Source organism: Zonotrichia leucophrys, chromosome 1, assembly GCF_028769735.1.
Source record: "Zonotrichia leucophrys gambelii isolate GWCS_2022_RI chromosome 1, RI_Zleu_2.0, whole genome shotgun sequence".
NCBI classification, from domain to species: domain Eukaryota; kingdom Metazoa; phylum Chordata; class Aves; order Passeriformes; family Passerellidae; genus Zonotrichia; species Zonotrichia leucophrys.
The window spans coordinates 7,431,660-7,453,891 of record NC_088169.1 but is presented as its reverse complement, the minus strand read 5'-3'; the positions used below and the strand labels follow the sequence as shown (position 1 = coordinate 7,453,891).

General features: G+C 41.6%; 1 protein-coding gene across 1 annotated transcript in view; it reads right to left on the bottom strand.

Annotated features, from left to right (window-relative positions):
* LOC135444540 (amine oxidase [flavin-containing] B-like) overlaps positions 1–12,438 on the bottom strand; it is a 53,553-nt gene extending 41,115 nt beyond the window's left edge. Inside the window, exon 1 of the mRNA XM_064706370.1 lies at positions 12,260–12,438. Coding sequence (XP_064562440.1) covers positions 12,260–12,305 — 46 coding nt within the window. The 5' untranslated portion in view covers positions 12,306–12,438. The remainder of the gene's footprint in view (positions 1–12,259) is intronic.
* Positions 12,439–22,232: the final 9,794 nt, after the last annotated feature.

Sequence of the window (22,232 nt, the reverse complement as noted above, 5' to 3'; positions counted from 1 at the left end):
TGCTGTAGGAGCACATGGGAAATACAACTTTCCTCACTATTAGATGTCTTTGTACAGTATTCCTGACCTACCACTTTTGATGCTCAGGAATACTTGCAAAATACATACAGCAAATAAATTAATTTGGCCAAAACTGCTCCACTGTACCCAAAGAAACAAAATCCATCTGTTTATGCTGCAGAAGGACATTTGGGGAGAACACCACCATTATTGGTCAACATAGCTGAAGTCCATAAGAAGAAACTAAGAGGAACATGCCCCAGGCATTGAGGTAAATTGAGGGGGAAAGAGAAAAAAACACTCCATCAATCAGGAATTAAGTTTCAAGCATGTAAAAATCAGATTAGTTAGCAGAAGAATCCAGTTTACTGCTGCTTAGATCTAATTACTCAAAAATTCAAACAAAAACCCTCCTTGTTTATACTCAGGGCTCTCTGACCTCCTTCTAAGAAATGTCCCCACCACATCCTGTAATTCAGTGCCATCAGCTTTGGTGACTGTGCTGGCATTCACAGGGGTCCCAGGATGAGGGAAGAGATGAGAATCTTGACTCCATGTTTCAGAAGGCTGATTTATTATTTTATGATATATATTAATAGTGTATATTAAAACTACACTAAAAGAATAGAAGAAAGGATTTCATCAGAAGGCTAGCAAAGAAAGAAAAGGAATGATAATAAAATCTTGCGACTGACCAGAGTCCAAACACAGCTGGACCTGTGATTGGTCATCAAGTAGAAACAACTCATATGGACCAATCAAAGATGCACCTGTTGCATTCCCCAGCAGCAGATAATTATTGTTTACATTTCATTTCTGAGGCCTCTCAGCTTCTCAGGAGAAAAATCCTGTCAAAAGTATTTTTCATAAAATGTGTCTGTGACAGTGACAGCTTCCATGTCACTGTGACCCTGGAGGGACAGAGGGCAGAAGCAGGGACAAGACCTCACCCACAACCAAGCATCCATTTTGCACCAGTGGGATTTCTCCTTGGTGCTCCACAGCTTCCTCACTGCATTGCTGTGCTAGAAACTGCAATTTAATAGAAACTGCCTTGGTCTTGTCTGTGCCCTAATGGACACAATCTGATTACTGCTCCACCACTGAGAGATTGAACCTGGCACTGGTCACCTTTAGCTCTGTCACTCATCATCAGCCAGCCAAAATGTTTTAATTGAAGTAATGGCTTCAGACAATAATGCCTGCAAGGCATTTTAGATATAGATTGTAAATAAAAACCAAGAAAACAACAGCAACAAAAAAGCAAACCCCAGGGTCAGGGTGAGTTAAGGCGGTACAGGATTGTTTTGTAAGGTTCCTCACATTATGGAAAGGTCGAGGAATTTTGCTCTTGTGAAGAATACTGTGCCTTCAGTGTGAAGGCAACCTTTTAACTTCTCTAATTTGGACAGTTTTACCAATAGTAATTTAGATACCTGACTCAATCTTACCAAAGAAAATTCAAAAATTACAGTTCAAAACCTAAAACCATGGTAGAGCTAGACCAATGTAAGCTGTCACTTCATGTCTAAACAGTACAGGGAAAACTAGCAAAGCAACTCTTTTTTGACCCAAGTATTCTGGCCATGGGGAGAGATACTCGGTTTTCTTAAACTGCATCACCATGCTGCAATTAATGCCATTAAAATGAATATCACTCACCTAGAACATTACAGAGCTTAAGAAAACAACAAAATTACAGTTTTGGAAACCCCAAGGAGCAAAAAGAGACATTATCAACCTATCTGCTCAAAATGTACATTTACTTAAAATATTTGTACAAAAGACCTAACATTTCTGGCTAAGATACAGCACTCTATGAGCAAATATAATTTATTTCTGTTGGCATTTCATTGTCTAGACAAGCAATGAGTTTTTCTGCCTGAGCTCTAATTCTGTAATTTTGTCACCGAGGTCAACAAGAGCATCCCCATGAGTTAATGGGACTTCATGGGAGCATAAACTGTAGTCCCAGCTTCCTGTGATCTCTTCTCCATGCAAGAGCTCATGGATGAACCATCCATGGGACAGGGAGCAGCATTTATCAAGCATTTGTGAAGTTCTTAAAACCAGAATTGCAAACATTCAGCCTGTGCTTGTCCCAAGCATTGCAGCTGGTGAAGTGATACAGAGCCTGGGCAGATAGGAGAGAGATGACCAAAGCTGTGGGGTGTTAAGCTCAAGCCTTGCCAAGCATGGATTGAAGACAATTTGTGACATTTGGGCGGAAACCCAACACCTTTGGTACCTTTTGAGTGTTACCCAGGCTTAAGCACTGAAGGCACACCTGTTCTGCCCAAGGCATCCCTCATTTCCACTTCACTTTTACATCTGAAGTTCCCCCTGAAACTCCATATTGACAAAACTGGGCACTCCAGATTTTCAAAGGTTGAGTATTTCTAGTATCAATCATTTACTGTGTTCTCTTCATTTAGTGGGCTTGTCATGAACAGCCATGGCCACCTCACACTTTAAAAGCATGTCAGAATTCTTCTTCTAGGCTTCAGTCAGGTAAAAAAACCAAACCCAAACACATTCTGCATGTCCTTTGTTATGGCTTCAGGATATACCAAAAAAGTTAATAATAATATGAATAATAGAATTATCATTTATACTCTGATATCATCAGACATCCTCAGTTCCAGGGCCTCCTTTAGCTTAGGTCATCCCTTTCTGCTAGTTTACAATCCGGGCTGCCTCAAAACACAACAGACACAATAGAGGGGGAAAAAAGGAAAGAACTGAAAGTACTACAGCAAACAGATCAAATAAAGCTGAGCACAGTGAACTGGCTGAGGGTCTGTCTATACAGGCAGTTTCCTAAAGGCATCCTTTCAGGCATTACTATTATGAAGAGATCTACAAGAAAATAAAATGCCAGTCAGATTTACTCTGAAGAATACTTTTGCCTTCCATACACAGCAATGTGGGAAAAAAAAAGACTGAGCTGCATCTGGAAAATTTTGTAAAATTATGCAACAGTTGCCTCAGAAGAGAAATGCTTATCTGGTTTGCCAAGTCTTGCTTGTTCTCAAGCAAAGAATTCTTTTTTTTAGTCCTCAGAGAAAAGTAAATGCTCAAAAAACAAAATCAACTGGAAGAAGTGAACTTGAAAAATAAACAGACTATCTTTCTCATATCTTGACATTAAAGACTGACGTGTAATTTCCCAGACTTCTCAGTATCTAATGACTCACAGGTGCTCACCCAGGCCAGGCTGGGCAACAGCAAAGCCCAACAGACCCATCATGGCCTCATTCCATGGCTGCCCATTTTGGTTCACATTTTAATTGATCTTCAGCTAACGATTTTCACACAAATAGCATGTAATAATTACAGATTTATACTGAGCACCTCTCAGTGTCACTTCCAAACAGCCACACCCCACAGACTCTTTGGAAATTCCTACCATCATCACAGCCCACAAATACAAATAGGTGTGCACACACACAGAGGCTAAATTGTAAAGCCTACAAGGATTTGTGAATATTTTATCTATTTGAGCAACCAAAAAATTAAGATGAACCCTGCTGAAAGCCCAAATCATTCCCCAGCTGAGATACAAAAGGCTGAGAATGTCATCTAGAGAAGCCCAAAAGAGAGCCACTAAATAAGATGACTTGTGACATCCATCCATCCATCCATCCATGCAGGCAGGAGGAAGTTTGAGCCAAACAGTTCATAAAAACATCACTGCTATGAAAGAAAAACCGCTACCACTAGAATTGTACCATTCTGATAGAATGTGTAGGGGCAAAAATGATGAAACATAAAAGAAAAGATAATTATCTAAAGTGGACAGAAAATGCATTTACACCCTTTCCTTTCCTCATTTGTGCTCATTATTTAGCATAACTCACTGATTCAGCATCTGGCCAAGCTACCTCATAAAAAATTAATTCATATTGGAACAAAAGAGGTGTCTTGCTCCAATATTTAATACACTCAAACACAGATTTATCACTCAAGCAAAAATGAGCCCAGTTTATACTCAAGCTATCCTAGTAATCCAGGTAATCATGGTGCACAGCATGAACCTGCTGTTTGATCAGCTGTTGCTGTGTGCAGTCAACTGAACAGACTCAATCCAATGTTTTATATGTGAATTATACCATCAAGATAAAGAGCAGCTGCCTGGGAGGCAGGAGGGTACAGGAGCATCTTTCCTCCCACTCTCCTCACTTCCAGCTGGGTAGAACTGAAAAGCATGAAAATGTTGAACAGTACAAAGTAATATCTGTAAGATTAACAGCTTTAAAATGAATCAATACTTCAGGGAACTTTGTAAACACCTGAAAAATGAAGTGCCAAAAGAAGCCAGGTCATCATATAACTTAATCTTTGCAAGATGCCCAAGCCTCTAATGAGCCACAGCCAAACTCTTCAGTGGCAAAAATTAATGCATCTGTGATTTATATTGCCAGATGTGCAAAAGTACTAGGATGTACGAGGAGTAACCCACAAGGTCTCAGACTTTCTAGACTAGAACACCCATTCTTCCAGGGGTGGTTTTCACTTTGCTTTCCCCCATCCTATCCCTTGCTCTCCTTTCTGCTACACAATCACACACAGCTCCCCTGCAAAATCCCAATGCCCAATTTCCTTGGGCAGTTCTTTGCTCTCCATCCACTGCTGCTGCTCCTGATGCTGTTAAGAGCCCACAAAACTCACACAGCTGAGTCCTGTGGGGCTGTGGGTGGCACAGGATCAGAAACGTACTCTTCCCATAAATAATATTATCACTGCTTCTTGATTAGGTCAATGCAACTCCTCTCTGGCTTGACAGGCACCTCCAACTTTTCAGCACCTCTTTTATTAATAACTTATCCAGAACTCAAGGTCTCCCCACATGAGATCCTGATGATCTTCTTCTTTCTCTTCCCTTCCACCCCAAATCTAATAATGGTTTATGGAGAAAATACAGTTTTCTGAGTGACTTTATACTGGTTTTTCTTTAAAGCAAGCTGTTCGAACTGAAAACTGACAGGACAAAGAAAGTTGTGCAAAACTCAAGAGCATGAGGGCATTATTTAGAAGAATTCTATTCATGGTTTAAATACCAATGGCCTGTAGTGCAGCCTCACTGACCACTGAAAACAGCAAAAAAAATGTTAAACAAGAATAATGCAGCATTACAAAATTATAAACCTTAGACACAAATCAGTCCACAAGGGAAAAAAATACAGTGGATGAGATGAATGACCACATTTTGACAATCCTTAAAGGCAGCAATGATAACATCTGACATAAGTTTACAAGGATGAAATAGGTTATCAGCCCAGAAGGAAAATCATGTAAAGTTCAAAAATGGCTATATAAAAATTAAATGACTGAAACTTTAATGAGATGAATGGAATTTCTTCAAGAAACCAAAGCCTGGCTGAAGCCCTGGAGTCCTCACCACGAAAAAGACAAGGACCTATTGCAGCAGGTGCAGAGGAGGCCCATGAGGATGATCCAAGGGATAGAACACCTTTCCTGTGAGGAAAGGCTGAGAGAACTTGGGCTGTTCAGCCTGGAGAAGAGAGGGCTCTGGGAAGACCTTATAACAGCTCCCAGTGCCTAAAGAGGTTTATCAGAAAGAAAGATGAGGATGAAATTCTTAGTAGGGCCTGTATCAATAAGACAAGGGATAATGATTTTTAGACTAAAAGAGGGTAGATTCAGATTAGATGTAAAGAAAATAATTTCTTACAATGAGGATGGTGAAAAGCTGGAACAGGTTGGGCAGGAGAGGTGGTGGAAATATTCAAGGCCAGGTTGGACAGGGCTCTGAGCAACCTGATCTAGCTGAAGATGTCCCTGCTCATTGCAGGGCAGTTGGAATAGAAGAAGACCTTGAAAGAATGGTCACTGGAAGAATGACCTTTAGACATCCCTTCCAGCCCAAACTCTCCTATGACTACAATTCCTCAGGAATTATGATTTATTTTAGAATCATCCCTGAGTGGTTTGTAAGGACATCACAACACATTGTCAGTAAAGGAAGGTCTTCAATAATCTAGGAGCCTGCTCAGTAAACTTTTATAAGCATGATAAACTTCAGTGCTGTATCAGTGCACTCTGTGAAATAACTGCTGCAGAACAGAGACAGAACACAAAGGCAAACAACTCCTCTTTTGGGAAGGGGCAGAGAGACAACATGGCTTTTTATCATGAAATAACATAACTATTTAATTGCAGTTGTCAGTTGTGTTATGGAGAAGGAAACCGTGGCAGTAGGAAATGTGCCAAAATCCCCCAGATTGTTTACATACAGAATAATAACTTCTGAAGAAGAAAAGCCTTCTGAATTGATTAAATTAAGCATAAGGCCTAATTCATTGACATTAGCTGCTGTGTAAGATATGTAAACACAGAGCAAACTCTCTGCTGGTTTACAATAATACAAGCTGCACTGGAAGTTTGCCTTTGGGACTGTCAGGGCTGTGTGAGCCCACACTGCTCAGGCTGCCTCCTTAGGCAGTGCAAACATGAATAAACAGCTTTTTGGCACTTCTCTCCAGCTTTGGATGAGACTACATACACACACCAGTAAGAGTACCTGCAGTAGCCAACAGCATCCTTGTCAACTCTCAACACCTCAACACTCCTGAGATCATGTTAGACAGCCTGAGCACTCCAGGATGGAGCCAGAGCAGAGGGCTGCTCCTCACAGCACCAGTGTTTAACCCAGAGCTGTGTCACTGTGGTGTCTGACATGGTGCTGGAGACTGACACTGATCACTCCTCACAGCAGGGGAAGCACAATGAACTGCATCTCTCTAAAATAACTCCTGAACTTGATGGTGCCAATGAGTAAAATGAGCAAATAATGATTCATAGGAAGGCAGAATGTGATCTTTTGGCAACCTCTTGATGCTACAAGAAAATGAAAGAAAGAGAAGTAGGCAAGGAGAAAGCAGAGAGGATGGACACAGAGGACGCAGGTGCAGGTCTCTGGTCCAAAGATGACCAAGTAAATAATTTTTAATTGTGTCTTCATGGAAGGAAGAAGAGCACAAAATTGAAATACTCACTCTTTCCATATCACTATCTTTGACCAGGGACACTAAGTTTCCCAAGACAACCAGCTGGAAATGTGTATGTGAAAAAACTGCAGAACATCCCACACTTGGTCTGAACCAATTCCCTGATGCAGACAAACACCACTCACACCTCCAGTGTGATTAGGTTCTAGTCAAGTGCTAGACCAATCTCTGACACATCTTACCAACTAAAAGTACTCCTGCAGGAGATTGTCCAAGAAAACAATGCACAGAATTCACTTACAAAGAGCTCTCAGTCTCTCCTGAAAATTGTTAGGCAATTCAGTAGCACAGATAAGAAAATCCTGTGGACTCTCCAGTTTGTAACTTTAACACCCACTGCTGCACATAAACTTTGGTTCCCTACCAGTTATTTCCCTTAATACTTAACATATTTCCTGTAATAGACATAACAGCAATTCCATTCCCAAAGTTTTGCCATCCTAACTTACCTTTTTTCCCCTTCCATGGTAGTTCTCACATTTTGCTGAAGAGACTGAATTAACTTTCCCTAACAACACCCTTTCATAATGGTTAAATAAGCTAATGAAAAACCTTTCCTTAATGAAGCATCACCCTGAGCCCGGTGAGATGAGATGGCTCCTGCAGGTAGGCTGGAAAGCTTCTTATCAAATCAACTCTCAGACCAATTAGGAGGTCTCAGACAGTGAATTACAAGAGCTGTCCCTGCTGCCTAGGCTACCAAACCATTTCACAACATTATGCAGCTGCTTTCTGTTCTGTGTACTGTGCATTGCCAAGTTTTTTTCTGTGAAATGTCTAGAAGTCAAATGCAGATTCCCTCTAACTGGCTCCTACTGCTGCAACCATGAGAGGTTGAGTACAAAAGGAATAAATTCCTGCTGTCAGATACAGAGACAGGTGACTGAAAATGTGAACCAAGAGCTTCATCATGCCAGCTGACAGGAAAATGTCCTGGATTCCGTTTGCCAGAGTGCATCCCAGAGAGGGTGAAATTCCATGGAGAGGGTCAGAGTCCCCCCACTGACAAACCCAACCTGGCTCCTCATGAAAAGCTGTTCCATCCATGCCCATAGTTTGGTTTTGTGGGTTTTTTTTCTTCTCCAAATGGACATCTAGCATAGGACTCCCAGACTAGTAATGTCTAAGAACATTGTCTTGTTTGGTAAACCATCTTTTCAGAGGAGGAGTATTGAGACATTGTAGTTTACTACCAGAGGGCAAAAAGAAACAAGTATCTACTGAATATTACCTCTTCCATCCATAGTTTTCTTACAACATGTCCCAGATTTTTTAAAAAAAAATTTTGCCCTCTGCATCAGTCTGTTTTTAAAGAGATAGAACACCATCAGACAACAGCCCTAAAAACACCTGGTCTGTTTTGGGATGTTTTGGTTTCGTTTTTATTTTTAAAGTAACTTGACAGTGGTTCACAGGTGCAGTGAGAGCTACTGTAATTATACAGCACATTAAATTGTCACACAAATCAAAAGTGAGGCTTAAGAAGAGTAGAGAGCACAATGGCACCAATATAATGGGAGAATAGGTATGGAAATATTTTTAAAACCCAACATAACAATAGAATTACTTTATTTTACATTATGTTTTAAGCTTACAGGAACATGGCAGGTTGCTTGTGAACAGCAAAACACCAAGCATACTTAAAATAAGACTAAAATTAACAAAAGACTTCACCTTTAAGGAAAAAAAAAATCAATTAACCTCACTTTGATTGTAAAATCTGTGCGCCAGAGATTTAAGAGAAGCATTTTCTTAAGTAGTACTGGCATAAGATTAGGATAAAATCTGATCATTTACTTGAAAACAAAACAAGGAATGCAATTCCAATGGCAAAACAGGGACAAGAAGACACTTTTGAAAACAAAAGGAGAAAGTCTTTAAACAAAATCTCTGAGCAGATTTCAAGATTTTATTTGATACCATTGGTGTCTCAATTTGGAAGATAAACAAGTTTGATTATGTCACTTTATAGTTTTCTCATAGTTGTTTTGACCCTTGTGCTGGAGTAGCCTTTCAAAGTAAAATTGAGGACTCCAAGCAAAGATAAGAACCTGTCACAATGCACATTCCAGCCCTAAGAGGGTCTGTTATGCTTCTGATCTAAATATTCTTTAGTACCAGGCATACTGCATGCAAAGTGTGGCTAAGCATTTTCATATATGCTTTTTGACTCTGGGAAATTTTCTTTTGAAATATTTCTTTTTAATCTGCACCAGATGCAAAAAAATTTCAAAAGCTTTTGTTGAAGTTTTACCCAAAAAACAGAATCTACCCTTAGTAAATCCTCCTGTTCCTCCAAGGTCTTAATTATCCTCAATATTATCAAGAGATTACCTACATCTTCAGAAAAGCCACAGACCATTACTTTGACTTGAAAGAAATGAAAACTAATTTTGAGTAGGTTTCCATTACAGAAAATTTAAATTGTTCCTTAGTTTTATTCTTCCCTTTTATCAAACCCGCAATAAAGGACACTAAAAATTATTCAGCAAAGGAAGTGGCATCTTCAGGTAAATGAACAGAGACTGCCAGGGTTGTGAAGGTCTCTGCACCGTTATTTCATGATCAGGATTTCAGTCTTTATATTTTAAACCCTACTAATTACATCTGGATAAAAAGACATTCAGAGCTGCTGCCAAGGAGGGTCTGAGCCTGCAAAAGCACAGCTTGCTTTACCTGCAGAAATAAACAGAGAGGAGATGGCCAAGGGGCAGCTCTGACACTTGTTTGTGTGCATCCTCCTGCTGGCACAGCAGTTCTTTGTTTGCTCTGCAATTCCCTGCCTGGCTGGGGCAGGTGGCTGGAGCACACCTCAGTGTGACAACAGCCTTCTGCTGTTTGTTTTCACAGGTAGCAGCCACAGAGCCTGGGTCAGAAGAGCCTCAGGCACCTCAAATCCAGGGACTTTCTGAAGGAACACACACAGGAATTGTGGAGCAGCAACAACCCTGCCCTCCAAGGGGTGCCTCATTCTAAAATTCAAACACTTCACTCTCTGGTGGACAGGAGCAGAGATCTCTGCAGCAGCTGTGCATGTTAGCAGGGGGTTTAAATCAGGGTAAGGAGATCTAAAACCACAGTTCCATCACCTGGCTGCAAGTTCAATGATGTAAAGACAAGTGTGAATCAGAGTGAGCAGGGGCTGTACACAACAGCTAAAAGAAAGGGACTGAAGAGGGGTACTTAGTAAATAGCAATTTTTGTGCCTGTATATTTTTCCAGTCTTTGTGAGAAGACAGGAGAAAAGTTGCTACAGCACCAAACAGGAGCATTTTGGTGGCTATTTAATGTAAAGAGAAGTAAATGGAAAACTGTTCCCCCTGCCACTTGCTGCTGTCCACAGGTGGCAGAGAGTGAAGCACACGATTGACCAGAGCTCAGCACTGCTCCTCTGTCCTGATGCTCCTCCAGAAAAACCTGAGTGGGCTGTGCAGGCTTGCCATGAAAATATTCCCATGGCAACCACGGATAACAGGGGTAATTTAAAAGCTGTTACACTGACTCTTTCACCCCAACTCATTCAACAGAGGGAATGCAGCACTGCTGCACAAAACCATGCCACTGGAAATGTTTTTGTTTACGAGGCATGAACAGATATTTACCACAGGCTAATTACTTTAATTGAGTTTCACTGTGACACACGGTGTAAGTTAAAAATTAGCCACAGCACTGTGTTCAGAATCCACTGTGCTTTATAGAAAAGCACTGGTTAATGTTTTGCTGTTTGTATAAACATACTTGAAACATTCAAACATTATTCAGCAGTTTGTTATCAGAGAATCATTCTTAGGAAATAATGCTTATGATTTTTTCTCTGCATTTTGTATTTCATTCAAATTGCATGCTACACACCTTAACATGATGGTTAAACAGACACCTAGAATTTTACATAAGTAAACAGTGGAAATTAAGAGCCATATGAAAAACAGATGGACAAAATCACATTTAGTAACAGGCTCAAGTAATTGTTTGCAGTTTGGCAGGAGATACTGCTGGATCTGTGCATGTGAGCACACTCCTCCTGCTCTGAGGAGATCACCAATGGGACAGGAGCTATCACTCCATACCTCCCTGTGCTAAGGGGCCAAAAGGCAACTGTTGAAATGCCAAAGGCACAGGGGGAAAAAATCTACTGCCCATGCACAATTTATTTGGCACATGCATCTCAGAACAAAATACTCAGGGGAGAGATTCACTGTGGGCAGGCACAGAGGTTTTCTAGCCCAGGCTGGGTTAAAAACAGCTGATTGTCACTCCAGTGCAAGAAGGCTCCAGGGCCCCAGTGCTGCCTGTCCATTCTGCCAGGCTGCTCATGCTCTCAAACCCATACCTGCGCTGAAAGGGGAGCTAGAAACTTCCTACCCACCCTGCTGATTTCAGGCATTTTTCCTTTATACCTCTACCTGCGCTGAACAAAAGGCAGCCAAGGATTCAAATTAATCACATGGGCCTCTACCTAACACCCCTGAACTGGGTGCAGAGGATGCTGAGTGCTTCCAGCCTGGCTTGTCCAAGAGATCCAGGGGTACTGGAAAAAAATTGCACAGATTCAGGGGATGCCAGGACTGGACAGTGGAAGAACCAGAAAAATAAAATGTAAATATATATAATAAAATTGAATTTAAAAAATTATTTAAATGAACAATAGTAGTAAAAATGAACTGTAATGGATATAAACTATAATAAAAATTTATATAAACTATAAATATTTATCGTTTATATCAATTCTAGTTTATATCCATAAAATGGACATAAATTATAATAAAAATTATAATAAAAATTATTTTATTATATAAATAAAATATAAGAAATAATAAATTATATATCATAAATATAATAAATATAATAAATAAATAATAGTGGAAATAAACGATAATAGAAAAATTAATAGTAAAATAAATAAGAACAAAAAGTAAAAATGATGAATCGAATAAAATAATAATAATAATGAATACAAATGGGTAATAATAAAACCAAAGATAAAGTAAATTATAAAATAAAAATTATATAAAAAGAAATAAAATTTAATAAAAATATGAGAAAATAACACTACAATTGACATTATTAATAGTTTATAATAATAAAACACTGCCTGCACCATACGGCACCGACCGATGGGGTTGTGCCCAGCCGGTTGTACCGAGCCGGGGGGATGCGCTCGGGCCGGGCGGGGGTCGCGCATCCCCCGCCGCTCTGCCCCATTTCCTCCCCCCCATCCCCGCACCCACCTGAGATGCCGCCGCCGACCACGACCACGTCGCATCTCTCGGCCATGGCGCTCCGGGGCTCGCTGCTCCCGCGGCGGCTCCGGCCGGGCTGTGCCGGGCCCGCCCCGCGCTGGCGCCGCCCCCGCTGCGGGACCCGGCCCGGGCCGTGCGGGCGCTGCGGGGCTGCTGGAGCGCCTGGAGCTCCTGCTGGTGCCGGGCGCTGACCCACAGCCCTGCTGGAGAGGCTCTGCTATCTCCCCGAATTCCCAGGGTATTCGGCCCTGGCTCCCAAGGCACAGCAGTGCGGGCTCTCTGTTGGAATTCACTCCTGCAGCCGCCCTGGGGTGGCTGTGGCTGCCGAGGTGGGGGCTCTGAGGTGTGTCAGTGCTGCTGCAGACCGGCCTCAGAGCACAGAGCTGATGTGACCCCCAAGAGGATCGCAGCCCTACAGGGCTCGTCCAGAAGTGACAGTGTCATCAAATCTGCCGGGATGCTTTAGGCTGGTCCCCTGCACACCCAGCAGGGCCTGCCACTGCTCAGGTTTTTGTTTTACTGTGAGGGTGGCACCTGGAGGAGTGGGTTTGGGGATGGTAAAAGCAAGAAAATAAGTTTGGTCTGGTGTATCTGTAGGGATTCCATCCAGCAGTCATTTCAGTCATACCTGACCTCCCACACCCGTTGCCCTGTTTTTTCAAGTTTTCCTAAGCCTTTGATTACATTCTTGTATCTTCTTGAATCTTGGTCATTTACATTCTTGTAATAAACCATCTCATGCACTTTATGTAAATAACTTGTTGTTTTGCGTTCTTTTATGGAGGAGAAACATTTGATAGACTGTTGGTTTGTCCAGTGTCGTTGGAGATGTAGCAATGTCATCCTCCAATCCACTGTCACTTTTGGAAATCTATAAATGGTGGAGTCAGAAATTAAACTTTCCTCTTTTTTACCTTAGAGAGTTGCGTGTCTGGGTCATTTTATTTTGTGTCCTATAGCAACACACACCCAGCAGGCTCCAGGCAGAAGGTTCCCAGCTCCAGGACATCCTCTGAGCCAGACACTTGTTCAGTTCCTGTCATTCTCCATGTCCTGGAGCTGTACATTGCAAAAAGCAGCCCATAAGAGAGAGTCTGGGAGGGCTTCCTGTCCCTTTTCCGTAATACCTCAAGTGAGAGTTTATGGGGTTTAGAGACAGGGGCATCTGTGATGGAAGTCACAAATGTTGACTACAGTGGGTACAGTCCTGCATTTTTAGGCAAAAAGGGAGGAAAGAAAATTAAAGGGATGGGAAATAGAATAAAGATAGAAATACATATTCTTACTCTGATTGAAAGAAGCTGTCTGATTAAATCAAACTCCAAGACCTCTTTATCCTGAGAGGGACACATTTATCAAATTATCATAAATGATGTTTGCAGAGACATTTCAAATCCCATACGAAACACTGAAAATTGGGGAAGACTAGTCTAAAAGCAGAAATGGGTAATTTTATGGACTCTTGTCAAGGGTAGCTATGGTTATATTTATGTTTTTAATGCCAGGTGCCACAACCTCTTAGTGTTCCCAATGCATAACACGTATTCCTGAGATTCTTCTGATTCCTATTTTTCTCTTGTGCCTCTAAGAATCAATATCTTTTGTTATTTATTTTTAAGAGGTGTGTTTGAAACAGAAGGCTGTGTTACTGCATTTGAGGGTATGTGGTGACCTATGAAGGCACAAATCCTTCAAGGGCACAAATCCTTAAGACGCAACAGAACAAACATCTGTGTCATTAAGTCTGTTTCTGTATGTTCGTGGACACATCATATAATCCTGCTAGTGAATAAATCCAGCACTGTCTAGAGCAGGCCAAACCTCTCCCAAAGCCAGGTTGGTGTGTTTTCCCTCTTCTCTCCTACAATAAGTCTGGTTCAAAGGTTCTTTTTTTTCCATCTCAGTAGCTTCTGCTTCTGAAGTGTTTACACCCTGTGTGATGGTAACCCCAGCCAGTACAAAAGTTAGCACACCATGGAACATTTAAACAGGTTCTGCCTTCCCCTCTTTGCTTTTCTGTTTGCAGTGTTGTGATGCTTGTCAAGCACTTTAGGATCCTCAAATATTGGGATACACCTTTGCTGATCCTAATAACAATTTTATACACAGATCCCAGTCCAAAAGTATCTGTCTTCAACAGGTATGAGCAGAATGACTTTATTAGAATAATTCTAATAAAGTCTCTTTAATGGCATAAAGATGATTTTTGGTGGTTTTTTTGGTCTGGAACCCTCACATCTAATCCCATTAAGATTCAGTTTCTGGGTTTTATGGTCCCATTATTTCTTTCATGTGGTTTAACTAATTAAATAGATGAAGTCTGTTGTGCCTGGATTTTGGCTCATTATCCTTTGAATGCATGATGTTAAAGGCAAAGCAAACTTACTGTGAAAACGCAGCAGCTGAGAGCCTCCACACTTCCTCACTTCAGACTAGAGCTTGTCTGAGATAAAATACACTGTTGTCATAAATTTTCTTATGCTCTCTGACACTGTGGCAATTAAATGGCACAATTAATGGCAATTAAATGGCTATGGTGTCTGGTAAAAAATGTCCTGACAGCCAGGGACTAAATTTTGAGGACTTAGTGGAAAGTTGATGGAGCAGGGGTCAAAGCCAAAGATCTCCACATTTTTAAAGTGTAAGAGGCAGAATTTAGGCACGTAATTCATCACTGTCTGGTCAGTGGCTGGTAAAACCACTGTTCAGCTTTTTAAATTACACATGCTCTCAGTTTCTACTCCTTAAATAGTAGTGCATAAAAAAAAAAAAAACAAACAGTTCTTTGTTGTTTATGTGTTACAGTTTTTCTTCAACATGTTCAGGGGGAAAATTCTTCAGGACAACTGGTTCACATCTCTGAAAATTCCTGCTGGCAAGTAAATGGATGTTGACATCACCTACAGTCAAAGCATCAGAATGGATTCCTCTGTTACCTGCAGATGATATTAGCACTGCTTCAGGGGCAGGGGTGTGATTGAAGCCAGGAATTCTTCTAAATTCCTGGTCTGAATGCAAACTCCCACTATGCCAGATCCCTGTCAGTGATCCCTGGGTGTTCATCCTCCTCCCACCCTTTTCCACCACTGTCCTGACATGCCCTGAGCATTCCCTGAGCCTTGGTACTCTCAGGCCCCCAGTGAATCTGGTGCTTGCCCTTCATCCCTGGAGGAGCGTGTTGCCATTATACTGCAAAGGCTCTGTTGTCATTACATTGCAAAGGTTGCATATTGCTGGAGCTTTGTACCTCCTTGATGTTTCTTGTAGGCAGCTCCTCAAGGCACTGCCTCTTCCTTGTCCTCACAGCAGCCAAGTGACTCCAATTCCCCTCAACCAACCAATCCACTCTTTTATAACACTCCTCTTATTGGCTACAGGTGTGGCCTCCTAACATCAGGCCTGCTCCTAATCTTTTGTAATTGGCTCAGCTGCAACTCTTTAGGGGATAAAACTACATTCTCTACCACCTTCATTTACCCATACTGTATCCCCCTACAATTCCCCCTTTTTCTTTTAATTACAGAGTTGCAGCATTTCTAGAAGTACATATTCAAATAAATTACCACTGTGACATATTCATATATTTCATTCAGAACCAATAGTTATAGAGATGTTCAGAAAACATATTACAGTACAAATATATATATTTCTGAGTGTTGGTTCAGTTCTGCAGCTTTTCTCCATTTACAAAGTATTTATCTTCAAAATCTTTTATACTCAGATTTAACACACACTAATAACTGCAATTGATATATTTCACCAATAGTTCAGTATTCAAGTCCTTTTCCCCAAATCCACAGGGCCATTTCTCCCAAATCACATGGGGGTCACCATTTGTTGTTCTTGTATTGCAAGGGTTCCAGATTGCTGGAGTTTTGTACTGCCTTGATGTTTCTTGTAGGCAGCTCCTCTAGGCACTGACTCTTCCTTATCCTCACAGCAGCCAACTGACTCCACTTCCCACCAATCCACTCTTTTATAACACTCATCTTATTGGCTACAGCTGTGGCCTGTTAACATCAGGCCTGCTCCTAATCTTTAGTAATTGGCGCAGCTGCAACTCTTTAGGGGATAAAATTACATTCTATACCACCTTCATTTACCCATCCTGTATCCCCTTACAGTGGAGGATCCTCCAAAGGAGGGGTGAACATCTTGACACCTCCCTCATCTGCAACCAAGCCGTGCTGTTCTACTGCTTAGTGCCTTTGTGCTTGCTGAATACTGATGTTGCAGAAGCCAGGGAGAGTTAAATACCTTGCTAAACAGGTATTTTACACAGCTTCAAATTTCCCTCATGCAATCAGTGCAGAAATTGTGAAAGCACACCAGTGATTTTGAAATACTGCACAATTAAATGCGCAAAAGCTGCATGCCAGGCTTTCCACTAAGCCGAAACTGCTGCAAGGTGTCTCAGCAGGTTGTCTGCTCTGTCCCTGCACTCCACAGTGGCATCAGCCAAGACTGAAATGTATCTTGATTAGCAGTGAATGCTGACTGGAGGGGTAAATGTTAATAGCCAAGAGTTTTAATCCAGCATACACAGCCTGACATTCACCTCGAGCTAATAAGCAAAAATTGAATATTTTATCAATCAGATTGCACTCAAAGTAGGACTGATCATTAAATGTAAAAACTACAAGATTAAGCCTATTAGTAGAAGCAATGAGTGAATGTAAACATTCACATTCTGAGCACACACAGAAAAGAACAGAGCAAGGGTCTCACTGCCCTGATGCAGCCAGGCCTGGGGATGGGGATGGGGATCATGGGGACCCCCAAGGGAGGGTGGCAGCCCAGGCCTCTCCCACCCCCAGGCAGGAGCAGCTCCCAAAATTAGGTCCCTACTGATGCCATAATTACTTAATATGAGTGCAAAGGTTTTAGAACAAAATAATTTTAGCTTTCTTTTTATTATCATCTGTCTGTGTGGATTTAAGGATCTTCCTGGTCCGAAGGGTGTAGAGGCAGCCTCCCATTCAGTGGAGGGAGGCCATATAGGCTGTAACACAACAAGGAGTCAGTCACATGTGCCCTCATTAGATCTCACAGAGAAGCCATTCATCAAGGCTGCTTGTGTAATGAAACCCCAGGAAGGAGCGGAAGAAAACTGATGTGATGTCTCAAAGCACTCCAGATATCCTACTCTGGTTTCTTTTCCATCTGTTTATCCTAATGAGCCCACTTTTTACAAATCTGTGACTGTAACCACCATTCTGATGGAAAGATTAAAAACAATAATGGTAATCACGCAAATATATGCATACTTACTAATATAACCAACAAAGAAAAAGCAGGGGAAAACCCTTAAACTATCAAAAATTAATTCCCCAATGTCAAGCTCATCCTTGCACAGTGCTAATCTCTTCCTGACAATTAGCTACAGTTTAGGCTGATCCAATTTCCTATTGCTTCTCTTTTTTTGCAAAATTTTCCTCTGAAAGAAATCCATTTTCAGGTTTGTGGTGGTGTTCACCATTGTTATTAGCATGAATACCTGCATGCAGAGGTGCTTGGCACTGCCATGGCATCTGTGATGGGGACTTGTCCCAGTTTGTAAAGACACTTTGCATTTGTTCATGTGCAATGTCAGTTCCTGCCCTGCAGAATTCCTGGGTAATGGGCCCACAGGCAAGGATAAGGACAGAATGGAAAGCAAGGTTTTATGTAAAGGAGTTGCAAAAGTTAAAGTACCTTAGAAGGTACCATATTGCTACTTCAGACAGAGACAGACTTAAGGACAGACTTAATCAAAGGGTGTTGCTCAAAAATAATCAGTGTTTTTAAAGTAGTGACCACAAAACATGTTCTGAACTTAAACCCAACAGTCTTTGCTATGTAATACCTTTTTTTTTTTTACTGACCCTTGTTTAGAATCTCTTTGAGCTCAGTTCTTTTTCTGTTGAATTAGGTGAGCAAAACCTAAAGATGCTAAGCAGATGAGAACAGTGACGTTGCATCTCCTACCTCTAAACAGACAATGTCCTGTGCAAATGCACCAGCAGGCCTCAGAATGCATAGGAAATGGAACACTTTCATTTTTTAACAAAAAAATTTATGATGTCATTTCACTTTCTAACAAAAAAATCAACCAATAACCTAATCTGAAGAGTTCCTGAAGAGACAAGTTATGCATCTGACTCATGCCAAATGTTTTCTTGTGAATAATGGCCGGTGACATTTTATTTTCCCCTGATCATGATGGTCCTGCTGTTTTGCATCTTTGGAAGTCACAGCACACTGTTCCCATCTGTCACTTGAAAGATATCCCCCTTCCAGTCTGTCCACTACCAGCCTTCATTATTAATTCATTGCTGGCTTATTTCACCTTTATGGGAGTCAAAAGAAGCTCCTAGGTTTGCAGTCCTCTGGTTCCTCATTCTCTTTATCTTTCCCCCACCATGTTTCTTCTGCCTCACTCTCTAATTTTTAGCTGTGGTGAAATAGCCCATCATCAGTAGCCAACCTCATGTTACCCTGAAGGAAAAAAAAACACATAGGAAGATATTCCAGAAGCTCCTACAGTGCAAACTTGGGAAAGAATTAAAGTAATGAACAGCAGGACCCAGGCTATCATGTATTGATAAGGAGGTTATTGTGCATGTATCTGGTGTTACAATGTGTGTGCACGGCAATGCTGCTGTGAATAATGGGGGGATGTTGTTCCCTGCACATTTCCACAATCCAAGATGGGCCTATATAAATTGGAAGGGCTTCAGTGAAAAGCCCTGGAAATAGATAAGGAAATATGCTTGCTAGTGAAAAAATTTAAATTTAAGGAGGAGAAGGTAAAGATATTATTTTTTGTACAGATGAGATTTGTGGTATTTTTGGGGTCCCCCATGGCAGGAAGGAAATTATGAATCTGACTCCATGTTGTTAGAAGGCAAATATTATATATTATATTATATTATATTATATTATATTATATTATATTATATTATATTATATTATATTATATTATATTATATTATATTATATTATATTATATTATATTATATTATATTATATTATATTATTATACTAAAACTATACTAAAGAATACAGAAAGGATACTTAGAGAAGGCTTAACAAGATACTAATTAAAAACTCGTGGCTCTCTCTCCAGTGCCTCAACACAGCTGGACCTTGATTGGTCATTAAGTCAAAACAATTCACATGAAACCAATCAAACAATGACCAGTTGGTAAACAATGTCCAGACCAAATTCCAAAGCAGCAAAACACAGGAGAAGCTAATCAGATAATTATTGTTTTCATTTTTCTCTGAGGCTTCTTAGCTTCCCAGGAGAAGAAATCCTAGTGAAGGGATTTTTCAGAAAATATGATGGTGACAGGGATTTATTTCATCTTATGCTGCTCATTTGCACTGGCTCTCAAGATCCCTTCTCTGGGCCATGGGAGGGACAGGTAGTTCTAGAGACTGATTTGTACTGTGCTAGAGTAGTTAATCAAGACAGGCAGGACGAGTTTCCTCCTGAGGTTCCTGGCTCCCTCAAAGGACATTTGACTGACCTGGGCTAAATAAACTTTGAGATGATTACAACCAGTGAACTCAATCCCACCCCAGGAATGTGCCTGGGGAGCAAAGAGCTGCTCATACAGCTCTCCAGTGAAGGTGACAGAAGTGTATCTAATACTCCTACCCTAGGAGAAATGGAGAAACCAACACAAAGCTTCCCTGGAAATTTACCACTGGATTTACTCTGTACAAACCATAGGATATTTGCTCCTGAGAAGCAGCAGGAGGCTGCTGTCAAGATGACCTGGCTCCTTGCTTCTCCAGGAAGGTTGGAGACCTTGCAAAATTCTGTGTTATCTTGCTTATCCTCAGTACCCTGGGACAAAGCTGAAACACCTTCCTGGGTGGGCTCAAAGGACCTTTTAGCATGGGAAGGATGGAGCCTTGCACATTTTTAATGCCATTGCACAGATTTTATGCAGCCACAGACAAAAGCTCTGTGCTGGACCAGAATCAAGATTTTATCTTTTAGTTGCCCTTTGCACTCTGTGTTTTCTAAACGCTCCAAATCCCAGGATTGCCAAGTGCTAATTTTAATCCAAATCTTTCCATGCTAAATCTTCTGAGGTCAGGGCTTGATCCCATTCTCTGAGGTTTGGTTTAGATTTTCCATGCACATGTTATATTTTTTATTCTATATACAGTTTTCATTCTTTTCAGGTGTGTGGTGGTTTGACCACAGCTTCCCAGAATTCCACTTCTTCCTGGTCAAACCAATGAATGTTCTGAGTTTGAGACTGGCACCTGGTGTAGCCAGTGGGGTTTGGACACACCTCCGAGAATACACAGGGGTTAAAAAGCAGGGCTCTGGCCCCGGGAGGTCCTCTTGGGACGTCGAGGCGAAGAAGTCAGATCTCCCTCCCCTGTCCAGCCGCTTCTGCTGGGCGGGGGAGGGGCAGCCACGTGGTAGGCCCTGGGCCCTGGGCCTGGACAGAGATGGGAGGTGAGGAGGCCCTCGAGGATGGAAGGGTGGAAGATCCCAGGGAGTCAGCCCTCGGGCAGCCATCCCCCCCCAGGAGGGAGAGAGAGAGCCGGCGACACCGAATGTGATAGCAGCCGGCCCAGGAGGAGAAGGGGGGGGAAGAGTGCCCGGCCGGAGCAGCAGCGTGTGTGGGAGTGCCGCAGCTCCGGGACAGACAGAGACTGAAAGTTTTAACCCCTTTCTTTCATGATTGGGGCCTTGCAAAAATGCTAATCCTCCTCGAAGCTGAATAAGAAGGGAGATAAGAGATGAGATGAGACAAGGACCTGGCCCGAAGAACGTGGAGATGATTGAATGGGGAGAGATGATTTGGAGTGGCCTTTTGGCTGGACTTTTCTTGTGGCCATGGACTCAGTTTGTTCCTGTGACACAGAGACTGCATTTAGGGGGAAGCAGTGGCTCAGAACCAGGAGGGTTCATCGTGAGGACCCCCCGGCCCCAGGGGGTTGGAAAAATATGGGGGGGACAGATGTCCCAAAGCAGAGACTGTGCCTTTTTGGAGTGAGACAAGGCATCCTTGAAAGACAACCCTAAAAGCAGCTCTGATCCATGCGCGGTGGTGAGAGCACTGGGCATGGAAGGAAGATGTCACAAGCGGCAAAAGGACTTTTTTCCGGGCGGTGCCGAGTGACATGGAAGCACACGAGGTTTCAGTGTGTTTCCAGGGGAAGCCTATGGAACAAGAAGGACTCCTCTCCTCTTCATGAACTGAAGTTTGAGTATACTAAAGTGTGGTGCCAGGCTGGGCAGTTGGTGATTTGGGAGAATGTATCGGATTGGGAAAGTCAGGTAGTGGGGAGGAGGAAAGTGGTTTCTTGTAAGGTTTTCAATTTTTTTTTCTTTTCCTTATAGTTTTTCCCTATTTTCCTGTAGTTTAGGTAATAAAGTGTTCTTTATGTTTAAGCTGGAGCCTGTTTTGCTTATTCCTGGTCACATCTCACAGCAGACACCAGGGTGAGGGCATTTTCATGGGGGCACTGGCTCTGTGCCAGGCTCAAACCATGACAAGGTGTAAACTTCATCTAAAATCTTTAATTACCCTATAAATTCCAAATTCCAGCTCCTCATCAAATTTTCCTTGTATACTTCTTCCTTTAACTCATTTCCATAAACGCAAACCTCCTCTAAACAATTTTAAAATTGCATATGTATCCTCTTACTAGATGTACAACAGTTTAAAATTCACAGATTCTGGATCTGACAATAAGCAGGGCTTTTCATATTCATGCTATTTTTAGTCTCTTAAAGTATTTAGGGCTATCTTTGCTTATTGTCGTCCATTCTGTAGGTGTCTCCTTTTGAAGTGCTTGGTTATTTTGATAAGCTAAACTTGCAATGGAGCTTTGTTTATATTAGCATTTCTGTGTTTGGCAGCTAGGATCACACATAAGACTCTTTGTTTTCTGCAAAATGAGGCTGCTGTATTCATTTTATGTTTACACATCTCCTGTTGAAGCC